This window comes from Dipodomys merriami, unplaced genomic scaffold (genome assembly GCF_024711535.1).
Source record: "Dipodomys merriami isolate MVZ:Mamm:240054 unplaced genomic scaffold, mDipMer1.0.p SCAF_50, whole genome shotgun sequence".
Taxonomy (NCBI): Eukaryota; Metazoa; Chordata; class Mammalia; order Rodentia; family Heteromyidae; genus Dipodomys; species Dipodomys merriami.
In genome coordinates, this window is record NW_027206069.1 from 1398708 (window position 1) to 1416052 (window position 17345).

At 63.0% G+C, this 17345-nt stretch overlaps 2 protein-coding genes across 3 annotated transcripts; one reads left to right on the top strand and one right to left on the bottom strand.

Annotated features, from left to right (window-relative positions):
* Positions 1–71: 71 nt before the first annotated feature.
* Trmt61a (tRNA methyltransferase 61A) lies at positions 72–14491 on the bottom strand. 2 transcript variants are annotated; one of them, XM_069997495.1, is made up of 4 exons: positions 14437–14491; positions 5406–5748; positions 1871–2137; positions 72–558 (listed from the first exon to the last, which is right to left on the bottom strand). In XM_069997495.1, exons 2-4 carry the CDS (start codon positions 5734–5736, stop codon positions 290–292), a joined length of 867 nt encoding a protein of 288 aa, XP_069853596.1. In that variant the 5' UTR covers positions 5737–5748; positions 14437–14491; the 3' UTR covers positions 72–289. The 2 variants fall into 2 exon arrangements, with proteins under 2 accessions (XP_069853596.1, XP_069853595.1); XM_069997494.1 differs by lacking the exon at positions 14437–14491 and adding an exon at positions 6419–6781.
* Ckb (creatine kinase B) lies at positions 13476–16342 on the top strand. The gene is made up of 8 exons (XM_069997493.1): positions 13476–13550; positions 13769–13985; positions 14225–14379; positions 14462–14594; positions 14836–15007; positions 15500–15623; positions 15724–15913; positions 15998–16342. Exons 2-8 carry the CDS (start codon positions 13793–13795, stop codon positions 16174–16176), a joined length of 1146 nt encoding a protein of 381 aa, XP_069853594.1. The 5' UTR covers positions 13476–13550; positions 13769–13792; the 3' UTR covers positions 16177–16342.
* Positions 16343–17345: the final 1003 nt, after the last annotated feature.

The following is a 17345-nucleotide window of genomic DNA, read 5'->3' on the forward strand; positions in this document are numbered from 1 at the left end:
AGTTCAGGGTCTCAGTTTTCCTCCTCCCACCGTGCCCCTTGGCCTCAACACCCAGGAGAGCCAGTGGCAGTGCAGACTTCATGTTGGCAACAAACAGCAGCCAAGCCAGAGCCTGGCCTCGGTAGCGATGGCAGCCAGGAGCGGCCGCGGCGCCCCCCAGCCGCCCGCACCCCGGCCCCAGCCCCCGCCATCTGTTTCCACGCAAGTCTCTCCACAAGCTTCTGCCGACCACGTAAGGCAGCTTCTGGCCGTGGCATGTCCAGGGCACGCGCGTCCAGGCCCCGGCCCCCTAGCCCGGGGTCTTGGTGGCGAAGGTCAGGTAGCCGGTGTGGCCCACCGCCTCCTTCATGGGCGTGCCGCTGCGGAAAGGGCTGCTGTCAGGGCCTGCAGGGGCAGCCGCGCGCCCCAGGTCAGGCAGGGGCAGGCTGACGGTGCGCACGTGGTACACCTGCGGGAGCACCTCCAGCGTGCTCAGCTCCGCAAAGCCGCGGGCCGCCAGCGCCTGGCACGTGCGCTGGACCTGCTCAATGCACGGCGAGAAGGAGCAGAAGCGTCCGCCTGTGGGGAGCAGGGTGGGGGGCGGGAGGGGGTGGAGGTCAGGTCTGAGGCTGCAGAGCCCTGTGCATAGCTTGGCAAGCCTCCACTCACCAGCCCAGCGTAGCCTGACCTAGCCCAAGGATGCCCTGGACTCGCTGGCCACCGGTGGGCACTACCGCCCACCTCCTCGAGGGCAGCTGAGGGCGGGAGGGGGGTAGAGGGACAGGCCGGCACTGCTGTCAGAGCAGCCTAAGAATAGCACTAACAATAGGGGCGCGCGGGGCTGTGCGTGGGCCGTGGCTGTCACGGGAAATTAGAGGCTGCCATTGGCCCCTCCCCCGCACGGCTCTGCCGCCTCCCACCAGCTCAATCTCTGAGTAGGTGAGAGCCTGGCCCAGGTCCTCTCCTCGCAGGGCAGGGAGCGGGCCGCTCAAGGGGCAAGCAGGTCCCTAGCAGGGGCAGGGGCAGGGGCAGGGGCAGGGAGCAGGGGCAGGGGCAGGGAGCAGCAGCCCCGGGAGGCTGCACCCAGGACTCTTTAGCAGCGGCAGGGTGGGAGGGGCTGCGGGCGGCTGCCGCCCCGCCAGCGGCTCAGGGCATCGGGCATCAGGGAGCGGCAGCACACATCACGTGCCTTGCAGCCAGAGGCCAGAGAGGCCGGCTGCTGAGAACTCCAGACCCCAAAGGGAAGAAGGCAGGCGAGCTCACAGCCCACAGTGGACCCGGAGAAGGGGGCACAGGCAGGCTGGGCTCACACTTCCCCAGGCCACTCTGGAGCGGGATCGCCAGGGGCTCTGCCTGGCTGGGCTCCCAGGGGCTGGGGCTGGGGCTGGGCCGGCTGGGAACCTTGCAGCCGGGGGTCTGCAGACACAGAGGCAAAGCTGGGAGGACAGCACTATGCGACGCTGGGGACCTTATATGGATATGGATCCACAGGTGCCCCTGCTACTACAACAGAGATGGGAGGCAGGCCCCGGCCGGCAGGCCCAGGCAGGGCCCCGGCTGGCAGAGGCTTCAGCCTCCTTCTCCCGAAAAGGCAAAGTCCCTGGGCTCTCTGGCTCAGGCCCACCTTTCCGGAGATCTCCCCAGCGCTCCGCCTCCACACCCAGCATCTTCCCTAAAAGGGGCCAGCTGCCTGGACCTGCACGGGGGGGGGGGGGGGGGGGGGGCATTGAGCGGGGATGGGGGGAGGGAGAAGGGGCAGCAGCCATCACTCTGGACCCAGACACCCTGCCAGGAGATGACAGGGATCCTGCTGTGCCCAGGGCATCAGCTCCCACAAGGCGAGGGCCCAGAGCTGTAACCCCGCCTCCTCCCACCCACACCCCAGCCTCACCTTCAACCTTGAGGGCGTCCCAGGCATGGCCCACCGCCTCCCAGGGGGACGGGATGTCCAGGAAGACGGCATCAGCCACGTGGCTCACGCCGAAGCCGCTCCGGCACACGTCCTGAGTGCGCACCGTCACCCAGCGGGCCACTCGGTGCTCCTCAAACTCCTCCCGGGCCTTGTCCGCTCGCTGCTGGTGGAACTCCACCGAGTGCAGGTGGCCGGTGGGGGCAATGCTGCGGATGATGGCGTGGGACACAGATCCGCTGCCAGTACCTGGAGGGCAGAGGCAGGGCAGCTGCCGGGGAGCACGTGCTGCCCACGGCCACCCAGGAAACCACCAACCTCACCTGCAAGGGCCAGGAGAGCGGCAGGCCCGGTCATGAGTGGGCCTCACCCCACAGGCCGCCAGCCCACTCCTGGCAGCCTTGGCCCTGTGTTTGGGATGCTGGGCTGGGACAGGGGATGGTGGCAGCAGCTCTGTCCAGCCTGGGAGGAGCAGGCCCAGGCTCAACATGGCTGACCACTCACACCGACCTTGACACCTTCCCCACAACAGCTGATCTCTAAGTCCTACCAAAAGCCACTGCCTCACTCTATCTATGGGCTCCCTCAGCCCATCCGCCAGCCCTGCCTAAGCCCATTCCCCACACTGCAGCTCCCAGGCCTTGCCCGCCCTCACAGGGCACAGCCAGCCTCCCACCCAGCCCTGTTCTTCCCTGCTGGTCCTGGGGCTTGAACTCAGGGCCTGGCTGTTGTCCCTTGAGCTTTATTTTGCTCAAGGCTGGTGCTCTGCCACTTGAGCCACACAGCTCCACTTCTGGCTTATTGTTCATTTGAGATAGGAGTCTTTTGGACATCCCTGCTGGGGCTGGCTTAGAACTGTGATCCTCAGGGATCTCAGCCTCCTGAGTTGTGAGGATGACAGGCGTGAACCCGCTAACTGGCTCCCTGCACTTGACTTGTATCAAGTGGACCGAGTCTGCATCTCCCTATCCCCACCCTCCACCTCCACCTCCCCTCCAAGGCCCAGCACTACGCATCAGCCTTACCAACCTTGATCCATTACCCCGTTACCTTGACGCCTGCTGGGACCTGGCAAAGACACTCATCGCTTAGGCCAGACAGGCGTCAGCGCCCTCACCCTCCCGTCTCTCCACCTCCAGCTCCTGATTTCCAGTTTCTCCAAGGGCTAACACCCTCACTCTCTGCATTCTTGGTTTTCTAGGCCTCTCCCTCTCAGCTCTCGGGGAGAGCCACCCTTAGTCCTGTCAGTGAGCCCTGTGTCCTTCCCACCCAGGACACAGCCTGTCTGAGAGGCGCCCCTTCACCTGCCACCAGTAAGCCCATTTCTGGAGTTCTCCCTGTGGAGGCGCGCTAGCCTGGCTGACCCAACTTGGCAGTGATACTTGCACCACAGGACATTTCCACGCCTGGAAGTGCCTCCTTCTTCTCATTTTCTTTTCCTCTCTCCCTCTCACTTTGTAATTTCTTACTTGAAATAAGACTTAAACCCGGGGTCTGGGCCGCTGTTTCTGAATTTTTTAAGGTCCTGGGGTCTTCTGCTCAAGGCTACGCTTTACCACTTGAGTCACAGTTCCACTTCCAACTCTTTGGTAGTTAATCAGAGATAAAGGTCTCATGGACTTCCCTGCACAGGCTGGTCTTGAATTTCGAGTCTCAGATCTCAGCCTCCTAAGTAGCTAAGATTCTAGGGGTTGAGCCACTGGCGCCTGGCCTCCGCCTCATTTTCAACCTCCAAGAGGTCTTCCCCGACCACTCTACGTGGAGGTCTCCCTAAGTCACCTTGGAGCCTGCAGTCTTGTCTTACCAGCTTCTCCACAACCATTGGTTCTCAACTATCCACCTGGGCCCATGGCCCACTGCTTCTCAGGAACTTGAGGCTGGGAAGGTGCTCAGTGGTACAGCGCTTGCCTTGCATGCTCGAGGCCCTGGGTTCAATTCCTCAGCACCACATAAGAAAAAAGCCAGAAGTGGCGCTGTGGCTCAAGTGGTAGAGCGCTAGCCTTGAGCTGGAGAGCTGAGGGACAGTGCCCAGGCCCAGAGTTCAGGCCCCACGACAGGCCAAGAGAAAAAAAAGACAGGAACTTGGCCGTGTACAGCAGCATGCTCACCAGACATGAGGGCCTGCGGGCGGGGTGGCTGGCTCAGGGCACACAGCTGATGAAGCTGGTCTGTGCCTTGCTCCCACACAGAGGTGAGGGTGACGAGCTAAGCAGGGGCAGGCGGGAGGTCTTTTTTTCTGCCAAGGGCTATGTGGACATTTATGACATCATTTTTGGGCCATACAAAACAATACAGCCAGGTGGTCAAGGGCAGCCAAGACAACACACATGTCTGTCCTGTCATGTACCAATGTGATTTCAAGGAACTTATGGCCTAAGGTCTGTGGGTCCCCATCCCTGAGCCTCTCCAAATGCCATCAACAGCAGGCTTTTATGATCCAGGCAGCCCAGCCCACAAGAAACATGCCACTGGCCGGGTGTCAGTGGCTCACACTTGTAATCCTAGCTACTGAGGAGACTGAGATCTGAGGATCATGGTTCAAAGCCAGCCCAGTTAGGAAAGTCCGTGAGACTCATTTCCAATAAACCACTAGAAAACTGGAAGTGGCACTGTGGCTCAAGCAGTAGAGCACTCGCGTTGAGCTGAAGAGTGCAGGGACGGCGTTCAGGTCCAGAGTTCAAGCCCTACGACTAACCAAAAAAAAAAAAAAACACAACATGCCACTGGACTACAAATGTGGCTTAATGGTAGAGTGCTTGCCTAGCATGCATGAAGCCCTGGGTTCCATTCCTCAGTATCAAATAAACAGAAAAGGCGGGAAGTAGTGCTGTGACTCAGGTGGTAGAGTGCTAGCCTTGAGCAAAAGAAGCTCAGGGACAGTGCCCAGACTCTGAGTTCAAGCCCCAGGACTGGCCAAAAAAAGAAAAGGAACATGTCACCAGTAATGTACCCAGACGCAGGTCTAGATTTGTTTCTGACAAGGCTACATGCCCTATCTCCTCCTCAGGGGACCTCAGCATGGGGGATGGGGAAAGAGCTAACTGTGCCTAACCCTACCCACCCTCAGATCTTGGCTTAGCAACAATGGGGCCACTAATCTTCACTAGAGGTAAGCAAGGGCCTGACAGAGGATGAGTGCAAGATAGGCTTCCCACTGCTGCTGAGTTCCTGGGGTCAGAGGGTCTCCTTCCAGGGACAACTCTCAGATGCTCAACAGCCCAGGGACAAGGGACGAGCAGCGAGCACCTTGGTCAGAACCAAGTAACACCAGCACTGTCCCACCAGGCAGGAAAGACCCTGCTACCTCAGGCCCAACCCCCAATACCCATCACTCCAAGGTCACACCAGGCGACGGCCTCTCTGCCTCCACCCTCCCTGACTACGGTGCTGCCAGTAGAACAATAGAACCCGAGTATTCAAGCACTCCTGTCTGGAAGAAGGGCAGACTTCACGGCACATGTCTGGATCTTTGGTCAAACCTTCAGGTCAATTTCTCAATTGGAGCTGAAGAACTCACCCGACTCGCAGACCACGGAGCCGGGCCGCAGCTCCAGCATCATGGTGAGCAGCGCAATATCAGTGGAGTAAAGGATCTGCGTGCGGTGTGGGAGATTCACAGTCCAGAGCTCAGGCGTGGGGTGCAGCACATACACCCAGCCTCCTCGGCTGCAGATCACCTTGGAGCCAAAGGGCCTGCCAATGAGGTCCACAGAGTGTCTCAGAACACCATGTCGGGTCTGAGTCTGTGCCCCTTGCTGCACACGCACTGCCACCATTGAACCGTGGCCCAGCGACAGGATGGCAGTGTCACCCTCCTTGATCAGCTCCTCATAAGCCACAAAGCTCATTGTGCAAGAGACCTGGGGAGAGATGGGCATGAGGTCAGGGGCCTGGGGAGAGGCGGGCATGAGATCAGGGGCAGGAAGCAGGCTGAGAGCTTGTGTCTGGGCAGAGGTTTGGCTGGCTGAGCCCTGGCTCTGCTTAGAAGGCAGCCCAATAGAGTTCTGCGCTGTCCTGAGAACTGAAGCCATTCTTGGCTTGAGAAACTGGGATGGCTATGAGATGGACGGACCAGAATGGGGAAATGGCAGGGATGGGGCCCAAGGATTCCCACACAGGATCCTTCAGGAAGGCCGGGCGCCAGTGGCTCACGCCTGTCATCCCAGCTCCTCAGGAGGCTGAGATCTGAGGATCGCGGTTCAAAGCCAGCCCGGGCAGGAGAGACCGTGAGACCCTTATCTCCAATAAACCACTAGAAAGCCGGAAGTGGCTCTGCGGTTCAAGTGGTAGAGCGCTCGCCTTGAGCTGAGGGACAGCGCCCAGAGTTCGAGCCCCACGACCGCCTGCCCCCCAATACAAGATCCTCCCAGAGGGCGCGCGCCGCCGACATCAGGCGGCCCTGGCCAGGCGTCTGGCAGGGGCGAGGCGAGCGGCCAGCCGGGCCACTCCCGGACCCCAAACAGGCTCCAGAGGAGGAGAGGCGGGGCGCGCGGAGACGCCCCGGGCCCCGCACCCCGCGCGGAGCCTCACCGAGCGACGGCCGCGCGGACACGCACGCGGCTCCCCGGCGCTCGGCGACTCCGGCTCCAGGCGCACGCCGATGACGTCACGCCGCGCCTCCGCGCGTTGCCGGGGAGATCCAAAGACCCGGCAAAATAAGAGTCCCGCTCCGCCCGCCGCCGGCGCCACCGCCACGCGACCCACGGAGTTCGTGGCTCCAGCCGCGGGCGGCCGGGCCACGGCACACCGGACCCTTTGCCGGGGACGCTGAGTCTTTGCAAAGGTTCCGGGCCGGGCCGGGGTCGGCGGGTCGGGCCCTGTCCCCGCCGCGCCGACTCCCCGCCCGCGCCACCCGCTGGGGTTCGTGCGGGCCGATCCCGCGGGAAATGCGCCTGGAACCCCTCCTGGGAGCGGGGACGACGGGCACAGCGGGGCGGGGCCCGGGGAGGGGGGGCCCGGGAGGAGGGCGAGGAGAGGGAGGGGGGCGAGGAGAGGGAGGGGCGGGGAGGGGGGGCGAGGAGAGGGAGGGGCGGGGAGGGGGGCGAGGAGAGGGAGGGGCGGGGAGGGAGGGGGGCGAGGAGAGGGAGGGGGGCGAGGAGAGGGAGGGGGCGGGGAGGGGGAGGGGGCGGGGAGGGGGGCCGGGAGAGGGAGGGGCCCGGGGAGGGGGGGCGGGGAGAGGGAGGGGCGGGGAGGGGGGTCGAGGAGAGGGAGGGGCGGGGAGGGAGGCGAGGAGAGGGGCGGGGAGGGGGGGCGAGGAGAGGGAGGGGCGGGGAGGGAGGGGGCCTGGGGAGGGGGGGCGGGAAAGGGAGGGGGCGGGGAGGGGGGTCGAGGAGAGGGAGGGGCGGGGAGGGAGGGGGCCCGGGGAGAGGGGGCGGGAAAGGGAGGGGCGGGGAGGGAGGGGGCCCGGGGAGGGGGGGGGCGAGGAGAGGGAGGGGCGGGGAGGGGGGCCGGGGAGGGAGGGGGCCCGGGGAGGGGGGGCGAGGAGAGGGAGGGGGCGGGGAAAGGGAGGGGGCCGGGCCCGGGAGCAGGCAGGGCCCTTCCCGTCCTTCCCGTGGCGGTTTCTCCGCGGCGCCGGGGGGGGGGGGTGCGGGGGGGGGGCCGGCAGGCCGCTGACCCCTGACCCGCAGGGTGGAGCCCCGCAGACCCCCAGCCCCGGGAGCGCGGGGAGCGCGGGGGAAGGCAGGCTGGGTCAGGCCCACGGTGAGGGGCTTGGGCCGGCTTCCCGCTCTCAGCCTGGAGACCTCCCGGCCCGGCCCGCCGCCGCCTGACTCATTCCCTAATTGCTCCCCCGGGAGATTTACTTTCCACTCCCTGAGCTCCTCCTCCCAGCCCCGGCCAAAGCCCTTCCCAGGCCGGGGAGGACTTCCCCGCCTCTGTCCACTGCCCCAGGCCTCCTTCCCCAGCTCCTGTCTGAGCCGCCCCCCATCTTCTCTGAGCTGGGTCCCTTTGTCACCGGAGGATGGCCCATAGCTTCCTCCCCTCAACTTCCCGGGCTCCTAAGATCTGCTCGTGAAAAGCATCTCAGGGCCTGTTACAAAAAGGAACCCAGCCAGGATCCACCTTAGGATAACATCTTAAGTAGGGAGCCACGGAGGAGAGAAACATTGCGGCTCCCAGACAGGACACAAGAGTCGAAGGCTCCAAAGAACCCCCCCCCCCAGTAGCTCCTCAATTCCCCGGCCCTCAGGCAGTGGTTCTAGGCCTACCCCAACCCCAAGGACTTCCTTTTGATCGATAGGCCTTTGAGTCTTCCCCTCTGTACTGTGTGAAGAGTTCTCAGGCTTTTACTATTTCAAAGGAGAAGACAAATTTGGATAACCCCTGTGCCTCTGATCTTGTATCTAATATTAACGAGGAGCTGTGGTGGAAAAGGAGCGTATCTGCTTTTCAGCTTCTTTGCTTTAACGTCTCAATCTGACCTTTTTGATACTTGCTTACAGTAATATTATTTCCTTGTCTCCTGCTCTATCTCACCTCACTTTCTCCTATATAGAGTTTATACAAGGGGGACAGAAGTGGAATCTGAATGAATCCTCTCTCCATAGTCCTGTGGTGGGGTTTACAGCCCAGGAAACTGACTCAGAGAGATTGCCTGACAGCCGGTACCTCACACAGCCAAAATAGGCTTGGAATTTTTTTTTGTGTGTGTGAAAATACTGTACAGAGGGGTTACAATTACATGGGCAAGATAATGAGTACATTTCTTGTCAAGCATTGTAGCCTCCTCCTTTGTTTCCCCTTCCCATCCCTTCGCATCCCCCTCTTCGTCCCCCCCCCCACCAAAGTTGCAAAGTTTGTTTTTTGACATAAGGTACATCTCATTGTTGCAATGGGTCCTCCTTTTAACAATTTGTTTTTTTCCCTTCCCCTCCACATATACCAACATCATATATAGTGAAAGCAGGGGTTATGCCATGGAGGAGGGACACACAAAGCAACAAAGACATAATCTTATAAATATGTTTGAAACAATCTCATGAAAGATCACTCTTTTTTTTTTGGGGGGGGGGGTCAGTAGTGGGGCCTGAGCTCTAGGCCTGGGAGCAGTCCCTGAGCAATTCAGCTCATCATTAGGCGTGGAATTTTAAACCACAAACTTGGCCAGAGGCCAGTGGCTCACACCTTTACTCACTAGGCTGAGATCTGAGGATCACAAAGGACACTCCCTGCCCTATCTCCAATTAAGCACCATAAAATGAGAAGGACTCTGTGGCTCACAGTGGTAGAAAACTAGCCTTGAGTGAAAAGCGCTCAGGGATGGTGCCCGGGCCCAGAGTACAAGCTCCAGGACAGGCAAAGTAAAATCATAAACCCAGCTTTAGGGAACTGACAGCACACTAGAGGAAAGTGGGACCAGGCGCCCCGGCCCAGGCTGTCTGAGGATCATGATTCCAAGATGGCATCCTTTCAAAAGCCAGAAGTGGTGCTGTGCCTTAAGCGAAAGAGCTCCAGGGCAGCGCCCCTGGCCCTGAGTTCAAGCCCCATGACCTACAAATAGGGGGAAAAAAAAAGATGGGGAGAGGTGATGGGAAAGAAGCCTGGATGAGAAGGAGCGGAGGATGCGGCTGGACGCAGCGCTGCGGCCCGCAGCCAGGCTCCCTCTGCAAGTTCCTTCCTCCAGGCCCTGCTTCCTGTTGCCCTGCAGCCGCAGCCCCTCTGCTGACCCCAGCCAACTTCCCCTTAGCAGTCTCCAGCACTGTAGAGCCGGAGCGCGTGGATGGCCCGGGACTCAGGCCTGGAACCCAGGCCTGTCCACGCCTGTGTCTGCCCAGGCCCCTTGCAGGCCCTGTGGTTAATGTGTAACTGGGAGCAATTTCTAAGGAACTTGGGTCACAAACGGATGGTGATGTCACCCAGCTTCTGGCCCAGACGCTGCCAGCCCAGCTGCTGAGGGTCCTGGGGTGCAGGGGCTGCAGTGGATCCAGCCTGGGTCCCTTGAAGCCCCCTTCAGGCTTCTCCCTTGTTCCCCTGTTCTGGGGGCCACTGAGGCTCCCCCCTCCTGTGTGGGTGGTAGGGGCCTCACCCCAACATGTTTCTTTTTTTTTTTTTTTTGGGTCCGGTCGTGGGGCCTGAACTCTGGGCCTGGGCGCTGTCCCTCAGCTCTTCAGCTCAAGGCGAGCGCTCTACCACTTGAGCCACAGCGCCACTTCCGGCTTTTTTTTTCTGCTTATGTGGTGTGAGGAATCAAACCCAGGGCCTCATGCATGTGAGGCAAGCGCTCTACCACTGAGCCACCTTCCCAGTCCCCAACATGTTTCTTTAAAGGCACCTAAAGTCACTTACTGTGCTCCCCCCCAGCTCCTGCAGCTGCCGCCACCCCCACCTTCGCAGCACAGATCCACGGGCTGCTGGGTGCAGCTCAGCGTATCCCCAGCCCAGGAGGCTGAGTGCTGTGGAGAGCACCGGCAGGAGCCTGGGCAAGGCTGTCCCGCGCTCTGCTCCCCACCTCTGCAGTGAAGGACCCTGAGGAGGAGCCCACGAGGGAAGGGTTGTGGCCAGAAGTTGTAGGGACAGGACAGGAGGAAGTCCTGTGCCCCCCAACCCCCGCCCAGCCCAGCTCCTGTCTCCTCTCTTCATGCCTACAAACAGAAACTTGAGCCCTCCAGACTTCAGACTTGGGGGGCAGTGGCAGGGGGAGCAGCTGTGGATATTTCTGAGCTGGGAAACTGGCTACAGGGGCCCAGAGACAGGAGTTCCAAGTTCAAGGGACACCTGCTGTCTGGCCAGACCCACATTTGCCTTTGCACATTGGCTTGTTTTATTGCTCTAAGAAATGCTGACTTGGAACAGGAGGAAGGCCTCTGCGAGCAAAGAAGCCGAGTCCCGCAACAGTAATGACACCAGTGGGAATAGGACCCCACCCCGCACGCACAGGGCTGCCGAGAGCGCTGCCTGGCCTCTGGGCCCAATCTCATCTGAGAGGCACCTGGCCATTGTCTCTCAAGCCTGGAATTCTCTGCCCCCTTGTCCAACACACCTGCTATTATTTGGTTCTCTTGACAACGTGCTCACTGCAGTGGGCCTTGTGTGGCAGGTCTGGGGCCTATTTATTTTTTTGTCCATCATGGGTGTTGACCTCCAGGCCTGGGCATTGTCCCTCAGTTCTACAGCTCAAAAGGCAAGCGCTCTACCACTTGAATCACAGCGCCACTTCCTGTTTTCTGGTGGTTTATTAGAGATAAGAGTCTCAAGGACTTTCCTACCTGGGCTGGCTTTGAACTGTGATCCTCAGAGCACAACTTCCTGAGTAGCTAGGATGACAGGCGTGAGCTACCAATACCTGGGTCTGGGGCCTTTTTTTTTTTTGGGGGGGTCTGGTCGTGGGGCCTGAACTCTGGGCCTGGGCGCTGTCCCTCAGCTCTTCAGCTCAAGGCTACCACTCTACTACTTGAGCCACAGCGCCACTTCCGGCTTTTTTCTTTTTGCTTATGTGGTGCTGAGAGGAATCGAACCCAGGGCCTCAGGCATGCAAGGCAAGCGCTCTACCACTGAGCCAACTTCCCAGCCCCTGGGGCCTTTTTATTTTTTATTTTTTATTTTTTTTTTTTTAACATTTTTTTTTATTTTTTTATTGTAAAGATTCTATACAGAGGGTTACAGTTACATGAGTGGGGTAATGAGTACACTTCCTCTTGAACATTGTTACCCCCTCCATTGTTTTCTCGCTGGGGCCTTTTTAAAAGCAGCACCCTACCCCTCTCTCACATACCTTGAGAGGGTCTCCTTGTTTTAGTCACACAGCAATGTGAAAAGCTCTGCGTGGATATTAGTTACCAGACTCTTTGTTGACAACTGAATAAAATTCCACTATAGAGATGGGGCTGGGAAGGTGGCTCAGTGGTAGAGCACTTGCCATGCATGCCTGAGGCCCTGGGTTCGATTCCTCAGCACCACATAAGCAAAAAGAAAAAAGCCAGAAGTGGTGCTGTGGCTCAAGTGGTAGAGCGCTAGCCTTGAGCTGAAGAGCTGAGGGACAGTGCCCAGGCCCAGAGTTCAGGCCCCATGACCGGACCAAAAAAATTTTTTTTAATTTTATAGATACTGCCAAATACATTCCAAAAAGGATGCAGCAATGCACAGCTCCAGGCAGAACGTGGGCAAGTCTGCACAGCCTCCACGGACAGCCAGCACTGGTCAGGCCAGTCTTGTACTTTTTTTTTTTTTTTTTTGGTTGGTAGTGGGGCTTGAACTCTGGGCTTGGGCTTTGTCCCTCAAAGCTAGCTCTCTACGGCTTGAGCCACAGTGCCACTTTTGGTTTTCTAGTGGTTTATTGGAGATAAGACTCTCACGGACTTTCCTTGTCCGGGTTGGCTTTGAACCATGATCCTCAGATCTCAGTCTCCTGAGTAGCTAGGATTACAGGCGAGAGCCACCAGTGCTGGGCTTCTACATTTTTGCAAGCTTGGGTGGGTAGGGTAAGAGGACATAAACTTCCAGCTTAATAGTTCAAGTGATTTGGGCTGGGAAAGTGGCTCAGTGGTAGAGCGCTTGCCTTGCATGCCTGAGGCCCTGGGTTCCATTTCTCAGCACCACATAAGCAAAAAGAAAAAAGCCAGAAGTGGGGCTGTGGCTCAAGTGGTAGAGTGCTAGCCTTGAGCTGAAGAGCTGAGGGACAGCGCCCAGGCCGAGTTCAGGCCCATGACTGAACCCCCCAAAAAAGTAGCTCTAGCGATTTGATTAGTAAAATAATCTTTTAAAAAATGTCTTGCAGGGTTGGCAAGGTGGCTTAGTGGTGGAGTGCTTGCTAGCAAGGCGTGAAGCCCTGGGTGTGATTCTTTATTATCACATACACAGAAAAAGCCAAAGTGGGGGGCTGTGGCTCAAGTGGTAGAGTGCTAGCCTTGAGCCAAAGCTCATAGTGCCCAGGCCCTGAGTTCCAGACCCAGGACGGGCAAAAAAAAAAAAAAAAAAAAAAAAAAGAAAAAGAAAGAAAAAATCTCTGGCATGCACAGCAGCATTTGCTGCAACCTCTGCGCGAGTCTCCAGGCGGCCTCCGAGGACGAGGCCTCAGGGGTTGGAGACTGGCTAGCATCTCCTCCGGGAGTGGCGCTGGGAGACGTCTCCCGGGCCTCGGCTCTGGCCTCGGGCCTGGAAGCCGCGGTGCTCGCCCAAGGTCAGGGCGCCGGAGGCTGCGGGGCTGGGCCGGAGCCAGGCTGCGCCGCTGGCGCTGCAGCACCGCGAACACCGGAGGTGTCCGCGGGCACCTTGAGGGCGAGCGGGGCCCGGGCCGCCCGGCGGGGGGACCCCGGCGGCGGGGGAGAGCCTTCACCCCTGCTTCTGGGTGACCCCGGCGGTCGTAGAGTCCGGCCCGGGTTACCGCAGGGAGATTTTCCAGCCTCAGTTTCCCGCCTGGAGGTTACGTGCGTCTAGGGGGCCCAGGACGGCCGGGGTCTGGAGTGCCGGGCGGGCGGGCGTGGTCCCCGCCGTGGGGTCATCGGGGCGAGGAGGGGGGTCGGCGGAGGGGGGCTGGGGCTGCGGGCGAGGGACAAAGCGGAGGCCCCACCCCTGGGCGCGGGCCAATGGAATGAATGGGCTATAAATAGCGGCCAATGGGAGGCCCGCGACGCGCCTCTTAAGAGCCCCGGAGCCGAGCGGCCCCCGTCCGCCTGCGCCGCGCTCGGAGCTGCTGTCAGCTCCGCGCCCCGCTCCGCCCGGCCTCCCGGTGAGCGCGGCCCGGGCGCGGGGAGGAGCGGGGCGGCCGCGCGGAGGGGGCGCGGGGCTCGGGGCAGCCGCACGGAGGGGGCGCGGGCCCGCGGGCTGCGGCGTTGCGAGCGCCCCGGGCGGCCGCGCGCCGCGGACCCCGCTGACCTTGGGCGCGTCCGGGGGCGGCCGGGGCCGTCGGGCCCCGCGCCCCGCTGACTGCGGCCGGCCTCCCCGCAGCCCGCCGCCGCCGCCGCCGCCGCCATGCCCTTCTCCAACAGCCACAGCGCGGTGAAGCTGCGCTTCGCGGCGGAGGAGGAGTTCCCGGACCTGAGCAACCACAACAACCACATGGCGAAGGTGCTGACCCCCGAGCTGTACGCCGATCTGCGCGCCAAGTCCACGCCCAGCGGCTTCACGCTGGACGACGTCATCCAGACCGGCGTGGACAACCCGGGTACGCGCGCCCCCGGCCGGGCCGGGCCCCGGGTCCCCCCGCGACGCCCCGCGCGCCCCCTGCCCCGGGTCCCCCCGCGACGCCCCGCGCGCCCCCTGCCCCGGCCCCCGCGACTCCCCGCGCGCCCCCTGCCCCGGCCCCCGCGACGCCCCGCGCGCCCCCTGCCCCGGCCCGGCCCCCCGCGCGCGTCCCCCCCGCCCGGTCCCCCCGCACAGGCCGTGACGTCACCGCCCCCCCAGGCCACCCGTTCATCATGACCGTGGGCTGCGTGGCGGGCGACGAGGAGTCGTACGAGGTGTTCAAGGAGCTCTTCGACCCCATCATCGAGGACCGGCACGGCGGCTACCAGCCCAGCGATGAGCACAAGACCGACCTCAACCCGGACAACCTGCAGGTGCGGGACGCCCGGGCCGGGCGCGGGGCCCGCGGGCGGGGGTCCCCCGGCGCTCACCCCGCGTCCTTCGCTGTGCCCCCAGGGCGGCGACGACCTGGACCCCAATTACGTGCTGAGCTCGCGGGTGCGCACGGGCCGCAGCATCCGCGGCTTCTGCCTCCCCCCGCACTGCAGCCGCGGGGAGCGCCGCGCCATCGAGAAGCTGGCGGTGGAAGGTAGAGGGCGCCGTCCGTCCGTCCGTCGGGTCGTCCGTCCCGGGCCCGGCCTGTTTACCGGCCGCCCGAACCGCTGCGCTCCTCTGGCGCCGCGGGATCCGGTTCCCCGGGGGCAGCGGAGCGGGGCCCGGGGCCGCGGGGATCCCGGCGGGAGTTGGGGGGGGGCGCGCCGGGCGGGCGGCGGGGGCCGGGCGGGCGGCGGGGGCCGGGCGGGCGCGGCCCTGAACGCGCCCCTCCGCAGCCCTGTCCAGCCTGGAGGGCGACCTGGCCGGCCGCTACTACTCGCTCAAGAGCATGACCGAGGCGGAGCAGCAGCAGCTCATCGACGACCACTTCCTCTTCGACAAGCCGGTGTCGCCCCTGCTGCTGGCCTCGGGCATGGCCCGCGACTGGCCCGATGCCCGCGGCATCTGGTACGGGCCGCCCGGTCCTCCTGTCCCGGCCCTGCTCCCCCTCCCCCCTCGTCCCCCCCTCCGCCCTCCCCGTGCGCGGCCGGGGGCGGGGGTGGGGAGCTGCGTCCGGGCTGCGGGGCTGCGTGGCGGCGGCGCAGGTGCTTGCGGGCCGCCGAGGGCGGGGCGGGGCGCGGCCGTCTCCCGAGTCTCCCGTGGGACCGGCGCCGCTCTCCCGGCGTCTCCGCTCTCCCGGGAGCCGGAGCGGCTTGTTTTCCCTGTTCTGCTCCCCTCCCCGTCCCCCCCCCCCCCACGCAGCCCGTTGACCGTGATGCAGGCGCGTCGGGCAGGGCGCCTGCGCGGCCGGCCTCGCTGGCGGCGGGACCGCGTGGGCTCCGCCCCGCCTCCCCTCCCCTCCGGGCCTCCCCTCGCCGGGTGGGGCTCGGTCCTTGGGCGGAGGTCGTTGGGGGACTGAGGTCACTTTGGAGCTGCGGCCTGCCGCCCCCCCCTCCGCAGGCACAATGACAACAAGACCTTCCTGGTGTGGATCAACGAGGAGGACCACCTGCGCGTCATCTCCATGCAGAAGGGGGGCAACATGAGGGAGGTGTTCACGCGCTTCTGCACGGGCCTCACCCAGGTGGGGCTCCGCGTGCGCGCGCCCGGCCGGGGTCCCCAGCCGCCCCTCCCTCGGGGCTGCCGGCCGGGCGCCCCCTCTGAGGACGCGCCTCCGCCCCCAGATCGAGAGCCTGTTCAAGGCCAGGAACTACGAGTTCATGTGGAACCCGCACCTGGGCTACATCCTCACCTGCCCCTCCAACCTGGGCACCGGGCTGCGCGCGGGCGTGCACGTCAAGCTGCCGCACCTGGGCAAGCACGAGAAGTTTCCCGAGGTGCTCAAGCGGCTCCGGCTCCAGAAGCGGGGCACAGGTGAGGGGGGACCCCGGGGCCGGGCGCCAGGGGGCCCGCGGACGGCCCCGTGGTGCTGACCGGCCGCCGGCCCGCGCTCCCCAGGCGGGGTGGACACGGCCGCCGTGGGCGGCGTCTTCGACATCTCCAACGCCGACCGCCTGGGCTTCTCGGAGGTGGAGCTGGTGCAGATGGTGGTGGACGGCGTGAAGCTGCTCATCGAGATGGAGCAGCGGCTGGAGCAGAGCCAGGCCCTCGACGACCTCATGCCCGCCCAGAAGTGAGGCCGCCCGCCGGCCGCCGGCCGCTCCCGCTCCGCTCCCGCGCCGCACTCCCCTGCGCCCGCCGCCCCGGCCCAGCCCTCCGCCTTGCCGTAGACGCCCGTCGCCCGGGCAGAGTTTATTTTTTGGATGGCTAAGCTGTTGCTGAAATAAACCAGGGTCTGGCCTGCCCGGTGTCCGACGCCTTTCTTGGGGAAGCTGTCAGGGAGCGCGGGGGTCCCGAGGCCTGGTCGCCCCGCGCCGGGGAGGAGGCGCCGGGCCCCGCCGGGCCGGGCCGCGTGCGCGGGACAGGCGGGTCAGGCGGGGGCGCCGCCGCTCCGAGGCTGCATGAGCATCTAAGGACATTTGGCTGCGGGAGGCGGGGCCTGGCGCTCTCCCGGTCCCGTGGTGCGGATGGAGGCAGAAACTTGATACTTTTCCAGTTCCTTCTCCCGTCTTCCTGGCAGCCCTCAAATCCAGGCTTCTCTCCCCTGCCTCCTCTCCCTCCCTCCCTCCCCTCGCCACCACCTACTCCATCTCCTAAATAACCAGCCTCCACCCTCCGGCCCAGCTGCCTCCCCCCGGCCTCCGCTGGAGGCCCCTCAGGTCCTCCAGGGCCCAGGGGGCTGTTCCTGGACCTCCTTGGTGGGCAAGAGGGGGTCGGCTGTCGAGGGCGCCATTCCTCGGCCCTCCAAGCTCAGGGTCTGGAGTGCTGGAACCCCTCGAGGGTTGGGAGGAGCAGGCTGCCTGGCTAGGCCTCTCCTTCCCCCGTGGGCTGGCGTGTGCTGCCACCTGCTGGCCAGGGCGGCCTCCACACGGAGCCTCAAGGCTGCAGACCTCCGCCCTCCACACATGGGTAAGCACTTTTTTTGTCAGTCGTGGGTCTTGAACTCTGGGCCTGGGCGCTGTCCCTCAGCTCTTCAGCGCAAGGCCAACGCTCTACCACTTGAGCCACAGCGCCACTTCCGGTTTTCTGATAGAGATAAGAATCTCATGGACTTTGCCCAGGCTGGCTTTGAACCGTGATCCTCAGATCTCAGCCTCCTGAGTAGCTACGATGACAGGCATGAGCCACCCACCCCCAGTGGTTAAGCACCTTTTTTTTTTTTTTTTTTGGGGGGGGGGTCCGGTCGTGGGGCCTGAACTCTGGGCCTGGGCGCTGTCCCTCAGCTCTTCAGCTCAAGGCTAGCACT

Coding starts and splice junctions, on each gene's coding strand:
- Ckb (XM_069997493.1), top strand. CDS start 13,793: ATGCCCTTCTCCAACAGCCACAGCGCGGTGAAGCTGCGCTTCGCGGCG. Junction 15,008..15,499: donor CCCGATGCCCGCGGCATCTG/GTACGGGCCGCC, acceptor CCCCCTCCGCAG/GCACAATGACAACAAGACCT. Junction 15,624..15,723: donor TCTGCACGGGCCTCACCCAG/GTGGGGCTCCGC, acceptor CTCCGCCCCCAG/ATCGAGAGCCTGTTCAAGGC.
- Trmt61a (XM_069997495.1), bottom strand. CDS start 5,736: ATGAGCTTTGTGGCTTATGAGGAGCTGATCAAGGAGGGTGACACTGCC. Junction 2,138..5,405: donor CTCCGTGGTCTGCGAGTCGG/GTGAGTTCTTCA, acceptor TCTGCCCTCCAG/GTACTGGCAGCGGATCTGTG. Junction 559..1,870: donor GGACGCCCTCAAGGTTGAAG/GTGAGGCTGGGG, acceptor TGCTCCCCACAG/GCGGACGCTTCTGCTCCTTC.